The sequence below is a fragment of the Scardinius erythrophthalmus genome (assembly GCF_964197995.2).
Source record: "Scardinius erythrophthalmus genome assembly, chromosome: 11".
Classification (NCBI taxonomy): domain Eukaryota; kingdom Metazoa; phylum Chordata; class Actinopteri; order Cypriniformes; family Leuciscidae; genus Scardinius; species Scardinius erythrophthalmus.
The window spans coordinates 7,113,106-7,128,738 of NC_138231.1; the positions used below are offsets into that span (position 1 = coordinate 7,113,106).

General features: G+C 37.6%; 1 protein-coding gene across 1 annotated transcript; it reads right to left on the minus strand.

Annotated features, from left to right (window-relative positions):
- Positions 1–238: 238 nt before the first annotated feature.
- opn8a (opsin 8, group member a) lies at positions 239–14,770 on the minus strand (the record flags this gene model as incomplete). The annotated part of the gene is made up of 4 exons (XM_081378135.1): positions 239–550; positions 1,507–1,838; positions 2,955–3,248; positions 14,701–14,770. The coding sequence occupies 4 exons, from the start codon at positions 14,768–14,770 to the stop codon at positions 239–241; spliced, it is 1,008 nt and encodes a 335-aa protein (XP_081234261.1).
- Between the last annotated feature and the right edge of the window lie 863 nt (positions 14,771–15,633).

Genomic DNA, 15,633 nt, shown 5'->3' on the forward strand with positions numbered 1-15,633 from the left:
TCCAATAGTTTAAAATGACATTTTCTCAGGCAATTGCTTCATTTTGTGTCCTACATTCATGCAGTGCTCTACTGTGTTCTTCAGACTTGATACTGTTGAAGATGCATTAGCACACCAAGACCAAGTGTTTCTAGGATGCAAACCATCCGGCAACCTTTCTTTCCTTTGATTTATTAATTGGAGCTTATCTCCTCACCTCTCCAATATATTTTTAGGGGTGACCTCTACCATTGTGCGTTCACTCTTCTCCTGTCTTTTGTGCCCCGCTATTTTCCTCTGAGCGTTCTCCTCTTGTCATTTTGCTCACAGCATCCCAGCAGCCTTGGTAACAACACATTCGGATTTGTCGTAGCTCTCTGCGGAAGGATTTACGGAAAACGTAGTAGACAAAAGGGTTGTACGCCGTTGAGCATTTTGCGAAGAGGCAGGGTAGCAAGCTGACAATGGGCGCCATGCTGTCTTTTCCCTCGGAGTGAAACATGGTCCAGAGACTGATGAACACATAGGGCGTCCAGGACACAATAAAGCCAGCGCTGATCAGGATACCCATCTGAAACACAGGAAGGAAACTTGCAGTGACAACAGAAAGCAGTTCTGAGTGATTCACGTTGGACAGGCTACCGCTGTTGTCTGGAGGAAAGGGCACTAATGTATTCATTCAGAATGATAATAATTGAGGTTTATGAACAACATTGTGCTTAAATATCATAGCTGGCAGGTACAGGGAAAAGTTTTCAGAAATACCTGATTACCATTTTGCCCTTACCTCCAGGAGGGACAGCCCCAACAATACACTTACAAAACACTTTAAATGACAAGCGCACATGGGGCTATTTCTTGGAATCTGTTTACTTCAATTAGTGACATTTAAGGAGATTGGATTGGATTGGATTGGATCTTGACCTTTACCCACTTCTGTAATTTGGGAAACAAACAGCAAAATATTCCTCTTAGGTTTATGATTCTAGATTAGAAACCAGCTGAGGAAATTGTTTTTGTTGTGGCAGAAGATGGAGCAGGGGTGTGAATCGTCGTCTGTCACTGTTGCAGGAAAAACTGTTAAGCTTCCAGATGTGTGAACGCTCCAGGGTTTGCACATACTGTGACCCTGCATGTTGTTAAACGCTTAAAAGGAAAATATTGCAGGTTTTTAACCAGCTTTGTGTTGTTAAAATGGAGAAAGAGTACTGTAACCTATACATTGTTAATGTAAATACCGACACTGTAACAATACAAAGCAGGGTGAAAATCTACAAACGGGTCCTTTAAGTGTTTAACAGCATGCAGTGTCACTGTACGTGCAAACCCTGGAGCGTTCACACATCTGCTGGAAGCTTAACAGAAATCAAAAAGACAAGCTTTCAAAGTAAATGGCTCTTTAAAAGAGAGGGGGAAAAACGACCCTTAATTTTGTGTACATATTGAACATTTGAAAAGTAAGAATGGAGCTTTCCAATTTTGAGAAAGCTCTTAATATATTTGTGTGCAATATTGGATGGCCCTTACCAGGGTGACTTTTCTCTCAACGGCCCCTGAGTTGGGCAGGTTATCATTGCTCTGGATGGACTGATAAACCTTGTGGAGCTTCCAGGCGATGCCAGCGTAGGAGAACAGGATGACTCCACATGGGATCAGGGTGCACAGGATGGCCAAAGACATAATGAACGAAGAGCCGTTTAAGGAGTGCTGGTACTCGGCCCAGTCCACAGAACAGGCCAAACCGTAGGGTTCCGGCCCATATCCTCCCCATCCCAGAAGAGGAAACACTGCCCACAGCAGAGAATAAAGCCAGATGACACCAATCCATATACTTATAGTTTTCCTTCGAAACTTGCTTCCTGGAACAGATAAAATTGAGTCTAGTCATGCCTATGAAGAAAATCCAAGACTTCTCAGGAAACAAATTGTCAATAACCTATTTTTCCTTAGAGTTTCTTTGTAAATGCAGAGGAGATTTGGGGCCCTATCTTGCACCCAGCGCAATTGACTTTGTACACCGACGCATGTATCATTCCTATTTTGCACCCGCGCACAGCGGACTTTTCCCTCCACAGACGCACGTCGGTTAACTAAGAAATACACTTGCGCTCCCGGGGCGGTTCAGCGCAAAGAGGAGGCGTGTTCCGGCGCAAACGTTCCTTCATGCTATTTTGCAGGTTTAGAAAACAATTCCGCCACTAACCGAAAAAACCTAGTTTAAAGTCAGTGGCGCGTTGCGCATGTTATTCATATGCTATTTTAAGAGCGCATGCTTGGCCATAATCAATGTAGCGTGTGCACAACGCGCATACACTTTGATTCTCTCATCTACACAGAAGCAGCAGTTTTCATTTTTGCAAATCATACATTATTACGATAGATAAGATAGAGAACAAGCGCGCCTGCTCTTAAAGGGAATGTGAGATGTCGCTCTGATTGGTTTATTTCACGTTACGCCCAAACCACACCTATGAATAATATAGCTACTTCAGACCAACCCATTTTAGATTTGCGCCTGGCGCAAGAGTCATTTATCCCGCCGGCAAAATAGCAACAGCGCCCAAGACCCGCCCACAAATTTACTTGCGTTTTGCGCTTGATACTTGCGTTTCAGATCGTTAAAATAGGGCCTTTGAAGTTAATTAGCAAGTTGGTAAAATTGAAAAGGAAAACAAAAACTGTCTAATTGGAAACCCATATGTTTTATAGGGGAGACCAGGGCTAGTTGTCACACTTTTTACAGTGAATATTAAATTTCTCAGTGTTTAGTTTTGACACAAATCTTAAAATTTTGACTATAAAAGCTATTGAACATTTCCACTGTTATTGCCCAGGATATATAAAAAACAACAGTTCATTAAACACACATTGACCTTTTGTGCTTGGATGCAGTAAAATTAAATGAAATATTGTATCAATAAAGCAATCAATGTTTCTAAATCTCACTTTGGGACCTAATGAGATCAGCACAGTACCTGATTTCGGAGGGTTTCCAGTCGCCAGATATCTCACTAACCCCATGACGGCCAGAGTCACGATGCTGGCCACGCTGAAGATCATTCCCATCAGGCCATAGTACAGGCAGGAAGGGTCACCTCCAATCCAGGCGTGGTTGAAGGCAGAGGCGATTGAGAGTGGGTACATGCTGAGAGCCATACCAATGTCAGTCACGGCCAGATTGACCGTGAGGAGCTCAGGAGCTTTGAGAACACTGTGACGCCAAGCTGCTGCTACCAGGACGGCTGCGTTGCCCAGGATGGAGAGGAAGGCTGGAGAAAAATTGGTGGTAAACAAAGTAAAAATTTAATTTCAGTTCAATCAATTAACTAGCAAGATTGTGATTTATGACAGTCACTTTTAAGAAAAGTCTGTTCACTCGGCGTCGGCGACCATATTTGGAACACCTCAGGGGAGCTATTTGGGCACCCAAGACCAAGTCATATTTAAGTTACTGATAACTGAAATCTTAAAAAAAAAGCTTGCCACACTCACATTTACATATTTCAAATCAGCAACAACAATCTGACATAAACTGTTGCAACCCATAAACGTTGTTACTTGCTCAAATATTGTTAAAACATTTGTTAAAGTTGCACTTTCTCCCATTCATGGTAATATAAGTGCATCATCTTGATATTTCTAAAGTCTTTGTTCATGATTCTGACTGGATTATCTTCACCTGTACTGTATGATAGAATAACTAACATACAGTAGTATAACAACACTTCATCCACCAGTACCAAAGAATTTATTTGAACTACACTCATTTATTTTACCACTACAGTGAACGGCTGTTCAATTTTTTTTATAATGCATGAGTTTTGAAGTTTTGATGGCATAGTTGCACATCAACCTCTACAGTGGACACTAGTGCATCATCCTATACATTGCCACCAAGTGGCAAGCCATTGTAATTTTTTTTTTCTCAAACCAAGATGGCCGACAGCCATTTAGAAATGCCAAGTTGCTCTGGAATATCAATCAATTCCTTCTATCCTGGGAGACTCTTGCAGGTTAAAAACAATTTGTAGCATCAAGTAACATCTAAGAAGTCATGTCATTGTTACATTTTCCAAGCATTGATTTTAGATTAGATTTAGATTAATCATCTGTTTGCAATAATTGAAACTGTGACTGTTATATATATTTTGTATACATTTTATTGTTTATATATTTTCGTATCATTTAATCATTGGTTTGTTAAATACGCACATTATAGAGTGTTTTTTCTGTTTTATAACACAGTATCTCTTCAGTTAAAATCAAAAACGCACAGTGTATACTCAAGTGGACATCTGAAAATCTCTTTGAAAAATATGTGTACAAAACAAAACAAAAGTTCATATCTTGTTTTTCATGCCATAAGAGCAATAAGAACACGGGGAAAAATCCTGAATGAGGTTGTCAATTCATGCATGAATTCAAAATAATCGAATTATAAATTATTTATTATAATAATAATAATAATTTATATATAATTATAACTTTAAATTGAAAAAACTATTATTATTAAAAAATTATAATTAAAATGTTAGCTGGAATCAAAAAAGCAAATCGATCTACTTAAGTATGAATGTTATTTCAGCAACGTGCCATCGAAGTGATGTAAATGAGGCACGTGCACTCTGCAGGACATCACAACACAAAAATCATCTCCCGAAAATGATGTTCAAAATTATGTAGGCTATGTAAAATATATGTACATAAAAGTATACTCGCATTCTATTCTCGCATTCTGTTTGTTAGCTACTCAAGGGGAGTGCACGCGATCCCATAAAATAGACTTGTCACAGAAATTGTGTAGAAATAAACCCCCAAAAGAATGAAAGATCCGTTTGCCGAAAGCTACCTACTCAACGTTTGAAAATGTGATTATGTTAATTAGTCTTAGACTATATATTTGACAGATCGCACCTTGGATTACTGGGATTTGGATTATTTTTGGATGTTTAACATTCCATCAAGAGCATTTTAAGGTAAGTTTTTTATTCACTCATATCAGCGGCTTCTTATAATCTGGTGTTTTTGATTGAGCTGTATGTGATACATTTCCATCTGTATCGCGAGCGAAGCTTTCTTATGTCGACCCCAGAACTTTACAGCCGAATTCTTGTAGACTTTTAAATGTAAAATAAATCTTTAATAAAAAATGCAGTACGTAGGCCTATGCCTTATCGATGTACCTTTTAGCCTATTTGTTTGCAATTCTAATCTGTTGTAGTTGCTGAAATGTTGTTTGAAGTTGCTGTTGAAACGTGTACTGTATTGGAGGCCTACTTGCGAATACATATGAATATTTATTTTAAAAAACGTGTTTTTATTTTACATATTATTTTGACTTTCTTTGTTGCGGTTCTAATTTCAACCCTTAACTACTTTAAAGGGTCAGACTCATGAATTAGCCTATTTGTAAGTCGCAAATAGGTTGTAAAGCTATTGGCAATACAGTCTCAGCAATGTATGACCAGGTCATGTCTGTTTACAGTAGGCCTATAGGCTATGCATGTCATTCTTATTTATTTTTTGTTTATTTAAAAAGAAAAAAGAAAAAAAAAAAGACCACTAGCCTATTTGAAAAATCGAAATGTCACTAAGCAATCATGGTGACTCTTCAACTGAAAAGATATGTTCCACATAATGTATGCTGGGATGAAAATCCACCCAAAGATCAATTTTGCAGGGTTGAACAGTAAGGCATTTCTCGGCAATCTAGCCAACGGCAGTAAAAAAAGCAGGGCAGAAATCTGACTGATTCCCTTTTGTGGTCAACAGTGTTCTTGGGAATGGTCTTAAAGGAACACTCCGACTTTTTGGGACTTTAGCTTATTCACAGTATCCCCCAGAGTTAGATAAGTCCATACATACCTTTTTCATTTCTGTGCGTTCTGTAAGTGTTATTTGATGCACCCACCGCTAGCCTAGCTTAGCACAAAGACTGGATGTAAATGGATAATGGTAGCATACTAATCCCAATAAGTGACAAAATAATGCAAACATTTTCCTATTTACATGTTGTGATCTGTATAGTCACAGCGTGTACAAATAACAAGGCTATATGAGACAGAGACCATTTTAATCGTATAAATACTGGGAACTATATTCTCACTAGGCGTAGGAGCACAGCTACTTGCGGAGTGATTAGCGCAGCACACGAGACGCCCTGTGGTGAGGAGCAGAGAGTTCGCTCAGAGTTGGAGTAATAGAGTCAGGAATTACTAGATAGTAAATTTATAGTTTACAATCATGGGTGTTCGCTGTATTGTAAAGAGCTGCGACAATAAACAGGGGAGACCAGCTGACCATTAGGTTCACTCGGCATGGGGCGTTTCTTCCAGTTGATCTTCCGTGGTAGTGACGCAAATATTTTGATTGTCATCACTCATCAAGCCTTGACATTGATGGCAATACCCGGTCCCATTCATTACAACAAAGGCACTCGGTTTCTGTCGGCATAGGTTGACATGTTCCACATTTACACCACCAGTCCATGTTCGTTCTGATTCTCCCTTCGACATCAATCTTTTCGGCATCTTGTCTTACAGCTTCCAAAGTTTGTAACTCCTCGTCTGTGTATTCTGGCTCAAAACTATATGGTTCTGGATCTTGGTTTGATACACAGTAAAATTCCTCTGACAATTCCTCAAAGTCAGCCATGATCATGAGTCGCGTTCGCTACTAGCTAGTCTGTCACGTTTGTTTTGTTTACGGAACCATCAACAGTCAGGGCGTCTCGTGTGCTGCGCTAATCACTCTGCCCAAGTAGCCACTCCGCCCAAGTAGCTGTGCTCCTACGCCTAGTGAGAATATAGTTCCCAGTATTTATACGATTAAAAATAGTCTCTGTCTCATATAGCCTTGTTATTTGTACACGCTGTGACTATACAGATCACAACATGTAAATAGGAAAATGTTTGCATTATTTTGTCACTTATTAGGATTAGTATGCTACCATTATCCATTTACATCCAGTCTTTGTGCTAAGCTAGGCTAGCGGTGGGTGCGTCAAATAACACTTACAGAACGCACAGAAATGAAAAAGGTATGTATGGACTTATCTAACTCTGGGGGATTCTGTGAATAAGCTAAAGTTCCAAAAAGTCGGAGTGTTCCTTTAAAGGGTTAGTTCACCCAAAAATGAAAGTTCTGTCAGTAATTACTCACTCTCATGTTGTTCCAACCTGTAAGACTTTCTTTCATCTCCGGAACACAAATGAAGATATTTTTGATGAAATCTGAGAGCTGACTCACTCCTTCAGAGGCTGCAAGGTAATTTCATCTGCCGGCCCAGAAAAGTTAGTCAAGACATTGTTAAAAGAGTCCAAGTGACTAGCTGTAGTGTTTAAAATGGTTCTAAAGTGTGCATTTCCTGGATGTCCGAATCGTGAGAAACCAACGAGAAAACGTAAAAGTGCCTTACCAATGCTGCAAAATGAATGGCTTATCTTTCACACTTTCCCATCAAATGATCATCTTCTCAGAGGCCCACACAGAAGAAAATTAATAGTTGAGTAAAGTCGTTATTTTTGTTTTTGTTTTTGCGCACAAAAAGTATTCTCGTCGCTTGATAAACTTAAGGTTGAGCCTCAGTAGTCACTTGGACTCTTTTAACAATGTCTTGACTAACTTTTCCGGGCCAGCAGATGAAATTACCTTGCAGCCTATGAAGGAGTGAGACAGCTCTCAGATTTCATCAAAAATATCTTCATTTGTGTTCTGAAGAAAAATGAAAGTCTTGGAAGGTTGGAACAATATGAGAGTGAGTAATTACTGACAGAATTTTTATTTTTGGGTGAACTAACCTTTTAACAAAATGGAAGTTTTTTGGCTTTTTAGTATGAATATGTTAGCCTTACTGTTATCTATAAGCTAGTGTGCTCCAAAACAATGAAAAAATTAGCATGTAGAGATAAGCATTCAAAACGTACAGTCTCTCACTTCCGTCAATATGGATCAATGATATTGATGACATCACTCTGTGCTTCAGCTTCTCATCAGATTTTCTGTCCAATCAAATGCTCTCTAGAATCTACAGCCCCTGTCACCGAAAAACACACATTATAAATATATGCTGATGTTGTGGCTAAAATCGGTCACTTTTACACACACACACACACACACACACACACACACACACACACACACACACACACACACACACACACACACACACACACACACACTGCACATAGTGCACTAAATAAGGAATAGGGAATGATTCAGACAGTGTAGATATGCTTTCTATTGGGGCAAATGAAGTCTGGTTTCATTTTAGTGTCACACGAACCGTGAGCTGAGTGATGTTATCAAGAATGCTGCTGTTCCATTTTTTAATTTGCGTACTTGGTATTGAGAAACGCCTACGATAGCACAGAGTGGATCATATGCGTGAGTTGGCGCAGACCAGAAAACGTATCGGACCCATTTGAATTCTGCACAGAATGCTGTATTTTAAAGCGAGATGGAGGAGATTAGAGGAGAAATGGTTAGAGATTAAGAAACTGGGGCTTTACCGAGCTCAACGGCTCTGTGGCGAGGAGCTGTTCGATATGTCCCGCCCTGTCTTCTTGTTTCAGAGGAAATTACGTCAACACACTAATTAGGGCTGTGCTTTTCAAGGCACTCCAGGGGGCCTTTAAGAAAATGTGTCTTTTGAGAGATGGCATCTGCTCTTGCAGATCAGCAGAATGTAATATTCAATTTAAATTTAAAAAGTTTTATGTAACAAAGTTCGGGAATCAACCAATCAGCTCAAGAGGAAGCCGGTATAAATAAAGCTTTTCCTCACCTTCTGTTTCTCAGCATCCCTCCACCACCCCATCACCTCACACTCGGCTGGGTCTACCCCAGTATAAGGGGGAGTACTCTGGGTTCGGGCAAAATTCCGAGCTCGGAGCCCTCCCCTGGACAGCAAGCTAAATACGCATAAATACTACATTAGATTTCATGTACATGTGAACCCGTGAATGTTATTCGGTTTCCAGCAGCTCCAGTCATGTTGCCTGAGGCGGAAAAAAGGTAAACATTGCAGGTCATACAACACTGTAGTATTTTGCAAAGAACCGTGCGAAAATAAGTCAATATTCTGCTAATTGTATAGGTATGCTAGGGGAGTTTTGCAAAAATGTAGGCAGAGGCACAATTGATTATGGGTTGCAGCAGCCCATTATGTAATGCAAATGAAACGATTCTCAATTCAATGAGCTAGTTACGCAATCAATAGCTTGCCCAATATTAAAATTCTATTGAGGCAAATTTCTAATTGAAATATGACTTATCGTTAACTCATGGCTGATGTGTGACGAAGGCAAGCTTTAGAGATTGTGCTTTATCTGCAGTATAGTTTGTTGGAAGCAGGTCTTTTCACATTAGCACACTTAATGTCACATCACTGACATTTACCTATGTCAACATCTGTTCATGTCCTGTTCATAAAAAGATGTATAAATACAGGCAGGGACATTAACCTTATGACAGGGTTAAAACAGATTCTCAGAAAAGCCTAACAGGTATTCTTTGAAGCTGTCGCATGACAACAGATGCACTCTGACATGAATAAATCATCTTGCATTAAAAAACGCAGGCAAATGCTAATTAGAAAAATAATTACAGCATGATTTTTTTTCCGCGGACTGATTTTTTAGACACCCAGTCTCCATTGAGGTGCCAAAAAGTAATTAAGCAAAAGAACAATATTGCTTCCTATGCTCTGTTTAATCTCACTCTAATCAGACAAAGCGCTGACATGCTATTGCGTCTTTTGCAGAAAAGCATTAAATTAGTATTTAACAGTGTACTGAGCAGTTAAACTGTTTACATAACTAGATTTAAAGCTATTTCTAAAGCCATGCATGTTTTGTTCAACTCCTGCAATTGCATGTCAGACAGCAACGGGACAAATTCATAAATCACTGTCAGATATTTCTTGGTGCATTCTTAGGGATTTGCATGGATCTGGTGTAAACAGTAAACACAGTCAAGTGAGCCGTCTCTGAGAGCATTTAAAGACGTTCATCAACTCTGATTTCCTCAGCTCAGTGGAGCGCAGTCACATTCTCTTGAGCACATCAGGAAACGCTGGTCTGTCCTCCGCTCTGCTCGCAACTGTGTCTGAAAGCTGAAAAATGCTGCCGTATGCATGCTGTTATAGGACTATTAAAATTCCATAATGTTCAGTTTTTAAGTATCTTTACTTAAAATATATTTTTCAAAGTTAAATAATAATCCAACAGATTATTGGAGTACATTTTACAAGAAAATACCATTTCAGTCTTTCTACTTGCCATTTCTTTGTAATTATTTGTGAAATTGAGCAATTTCTGAGTAATTCAAAGTAAATCTTAGTCCCTTTTTTTTGTGTGTACCAAAAGATTAGATTTTTTTTCCAGTTTATTTCTAGAAATATACAGTCACTGAAACTGAAATTGAACTTGCTATAGATTTTTTCAACCAAAGGTCCATGAAAGTCATATCTGCATATTTAATTTCGATAAGGATGCATGATAATAAATTATTGTAATGTTATTGCTGATAACTGAGTGCAAAAGTGTCCAATATTAAACATTCTGTACTGTTTTGACTAAATATATTAAAAATGAAACACTAAAAACTAAGATCAAATGTTTTAAATGCTACAAGTGAATTTAGGCATCATGCACAGTATGAAAAATGCATATTCATTTTGAGATTTGCAACATTTAATAGTGTTCTTAAATTATTAGTGAACTATCAAAGTGAACTTTCAGAGATGAACATTATAGGTGACAGCAAAGGTAATCTAAATGTAAAAATGGAGGAATTGCACAATAAATATCAAACATTGACAGATAATGATTTAAAAAACACTAATATCACCAGATAATTGATACGGTACTGCTATATCATGCATCCCTAACATTAACTAATAATCTAACAAAGATTATATAATAATTATATATAACAAATTACATTTTTTAGGTGAACGATAGAAAAAGTAGCCTACTTTTGAAACCTGTTTGAGACCTGAAGCTTTGCCTGATTTTACTCAAATACTGCATATTAAGTTGTTGTCTGAAGGAGCAGTGATGCAGCTATTATAAGTTTCGGACACAGCCGTGCATGTGTTCTCTCATTCTTACCACCATCAGAAATGCAAAGCCATCTGCAATGATTGCGTGGACTGCTGGAGATCTAATGTAAATGCACTGCACTTGTAAGTGCCACTTATACTTATATGTAGATATAAACATTTGTTGCATTTGTCAAACAGGGACATTCAGAGAGCACATATACTGTAATACTCCTATTGTGTTGACAGAAGGTTATTTTGTGTGCAAGTGTACTGTACGTCTAACCCTCCCTGAGGGCATAGGAGAAACATGTTCATTGACCTTATTCCTCTGACCTTCAAATGAGATAGAAAGAGCATTTCTTCAGCTTCACAATATGATCTAATGCATGACGCTTTCATTTTATTCTGGTATGAAAACATGTATTATTATTTTTTTCCAGAGTTGTACAGGTATCTTTCTGGTATAAACATGAATTGATTCTCAGATGTTTGACAGTGAAACTGCAGATAAATATCAAAACGGATATCCAGAGTTAGCACTTAACTTCTGGACTTAAAGAGGTCTGTAATGGCTTTCAGTAGTCGTATTTGTACTTATTTTTCAGGTAAGGTGTGTTATACATGGCTAAAAAGTCATAAAACAACCCTTGAGGTTGCTGCAGTAAATTAACATGGAATAAGTGCAAATACAAATTGTTGCCCAATTCACCAACGTTTTAAATAATAATATTTTAAATAATGTATTGTGGTATGATATCATTGTCACAGCAACAACATAAAAAAAAATGTGATAACCCTTAAATTATAGGCTACAGTTTGTGATTTTTTTTATATATATATATATATTTTCTTAGCTTTCATAGTGGTGCACAGTAGGAATGTTGACATACTTGGAATAATTTGATGAGTTGATATTGACATCTCTGATTTCAAACTTTGGTCTCTTGAAGATTACTGTCGACTTTTTCCTCGGAAGAAACATCTTAGAAGAAAGGGTCAGCATTTAATGTTATAGCGGTGTAGGAGAAACATTTGAGATTACAGAGATGTTTTGTGATTTTTCTCCCAGTTATTAGTATGTTGTGGAGAGAAGAGCATTTATGTTGTAAAGAGCATAAAATGGTCTTATTCATATCTTTGTTATTGAGCATGGGGATCGTGAATGTATGTCGAGGGAAGATTTGAAGATGAGAAGCACATCTTTTAGAGCATGTTGCGACTGTATTTGCATGCAGTAGCGCTGGTTGCTGTCAGAGTTAATCTCTGATTATTCAAGTGATTTTGATTTATTAACCCACTTGCATAGTGGGTTTCAACACCTGCTACATTTAAATGCCTGGGAATTTATGTAACTTGTGGCAATAAGCCATGCATGGGTCTATAAAAATAGCCTTTGTGGCTCTCTCTCTTCCATGGCTCTCTGACATTTATCTCTGTACATTGTGGCTAAAAATGGTGAATGACTTAATATACCAATTACATTAATATCTCCATCTAGATTATAAAACAATATCTGAATGCGACTTGAAAGGGATTGAACAATGATCATTTCATGTAGCTTAATGAGTGATCAATCTGTCCTTGAGGCTTACACCGATCTAAGAATGAAATCATGGCTAAACATATTCAGAATTGAACTTTGCATTCTTCATCTAGTTGGTCTGAGATCTAGTTTGATTTCTAATTAATTGCTACGTTGGAAATCCAGAGTTCTCACGAGAGCACAAGTTGAATTTGCTCAGCGAGTTTACTCTGGCGTCGAGTAATGATGCTCATTAACTATGCCCTTGTATCCAAGCTGCACCAATCACATCGGGTTATCTGATATAGGCGGGCCAGAGGCGAGATGACGACAGCGCTGTGACGTCATTAGTCATTAGTAAACATTGCAAGATGGCTGTGGATGAACACCAGTTGTTTGAAACGGCTTTGGCCGCTACAATGAACGAGTTAGACTTGGCTTTTTATCTAAAAGAGGAACAGAAGACGGCGCTCTAATCGTTCCTTTGCAAGAAGGGCGTTTTTGCTGTTTTGCCGTAGTGCTATCCAATTGCATGCAGTGAGATTTTCAAATGCATGCTTGGTGCCGCCCCTCGAGCTGTACGATTTTCATAAGTCGATGCCAGACCATTAATCTTTTAGATTTAGCCTGGATTTCCAGGCTAAGTAATTGCAGCTTGTTGAGCATCAAATCCCGTAACCATTTACTGTGTGCAAAATTGTATAATAATATTATAAATAACATTTAATTAGTAAGTTAAGCATGCATGGATGTTTTGGATCAAACTGGTTTTGTTTTTGTATGTGGTGGTCATTAGCTGGTCCAAGCTGGTATTAGTTGGTTTACCTGCTACCATGTTCCTTTAACCAGCTTGACCACCTTAAGCTTGTATAATCAGATGGAAACTTGTTCCTGATCCAAGCACTAACTTGCATCAGCTATGATGTTTATTTAATAAAGTTAACAACAAGAAATCTGTGAATTAAAAATAAATAAATCTTTAAATGTTTTTGAAATAAGTCTCTTATGTTCACCAATTTACTTAATCAAAACCCGGTAAAAACAGTAATATTGGGAAAATAGTATTAAAGTATTTTATTATTATTTTTAAAAATAAGTTCAACAAAAAATAATAATTATAATGCAACAGTTTGCATATTTTTTTTTCTTTTTTTGAGTTTTGACAACTTCAAATGAAATTGTTCAACCAAAAATGTATATTGAGTTAAAGGAACGTAATAATTTGTAACATAAACACTAATTTTAAAGTTGGCTACTCAAAAAATCAAGTCACTTCAACTACTTAATTTGAAGCCCTGAAACCAATTAATCTTATTCATTTGAGTTAAAATACAGAGCTATCATAGCAAATGTTAAATAAGTCACTGGCGACTTTTCATTATTAGTATTAAAGTATTAGTATTATACTCTTCTGCATTCTCCATGGTAACCACAAATAACACTTAATTTCAACATTTAATCTCTTTATCTGTCTTATGCAAAGCATACTGGGAACTAGAAACAAAAACATACGTGGGCTTAATTTGTAAGATTTTCAAGTCGGCAAAGAATCGGTTTGGAATCGCTTTGTGACTCCCAGAACTCCCAGTTATGATTACTGTCTATCAAGCCAGACAGTCAAACAGGAGGTTGTGATTTGCTGGCATGCGCCCTCAATGTTAATTTGAATGAAATGCCAATGCCCTCCTGACTAAATCGTGAACAAGGAAATTACTTGAGTCTAGTGATAACAGTGGCTCCACACTGTGGCTCTGGGGTAAAGCAAATGAAACGTGATATGTTTGCCAATCCCTTGCATATAAAAGTCACCATACCTGACAGAATTTATGTACTGTACATAGTCAAATGTAAGATAAAAAAAGTATATAGTAGATCAAACAACTGCAAAAATTAACTAATGGATAATTGGATATGGTTTGTGTGAATGATTCAATTTCTCACTCAAGTCTCATTTAAACTAAATGCATATTACACGGATCCTTCAGAAAATATTTTTCCAATCATTAGTTTTTTAAAAAGAACTTGGAAGAAGGTTATGAAACTTTTTTTCACCCACTTTCTTCATGCATTAAATAATTCAGAGATTTGTCATTAATATCGAAATTGTAAAACCTTGTATATTTCAATGGTAGCATGAAAAATCAGCACTTACCAACCACCAGCAAGTACGTCCCCGCACCATAATCAACAGCAGGAGACAGTTTAGAGGTGTATCGATCCATTCCAGCTTCTCAGTCTGAATTGTCTGCAAATGACATCCTGGGGTTTTCAATTTCATCTCCGTTTCGCCAGGAAAAACTCTCCAATTTGACATCCTGTAATCATAATCATTAGCACTGCGCACTTAATTTCTCCCTCACCTTTTCATTCAGAGTAATCCCTCTTCATACATGGACGACCACACAAACTCATTCACTCGTGTGCTACTTGAGCTTGCATAAGAATCATAGAGACCCATCCTGTTGATTAGGATTGCAACTCACTGGTGTGACAACGTGACAGTCTGTAGCGTCTAAACTGTCCACCTTATTTCATGCAAATTCTTCAGTACAGCAAGATAATGCCAAGAAAATGTGTCAAAATCGTCATTTTGCATGATTAAATTCCAAAATGTCTCAAAATTTTGCATCAGGTAGGGGAATTTGTGTTACTGGTAGATCTTATTTCATTCTTAGAGACAAAAATTATCAAAATGAAATAGTCTACAAACCTACATTAATAGCAATGGATCACACAACAGTCATGTCATTTTATTATAGACCCCTGTATGTGTGAACTGTTCTTTTGAAGCATTATACTTTATTTTTAACACTGTTATTGTGTGCCAGCCATCTCATTTGGAGCTCTTCTGACATCATTTTGCACATCACCTTGGTTCCCTCAACAAAAACCCATTAGGATATTTTTCATTGGCTTTTGGAAAATGAGCTTTGTGACTGACAAGTTTATGATTCTTACACATTTTGCTCATCAAAATAATCTTCACAAATGAACACAACTTGAATTTTGAAGCCTATTTGCCATTTGCTAGAAGTAAAAATCTAAAGTTAGGCCATAACGAGTATAAAGGCTATGAAAGTGGACT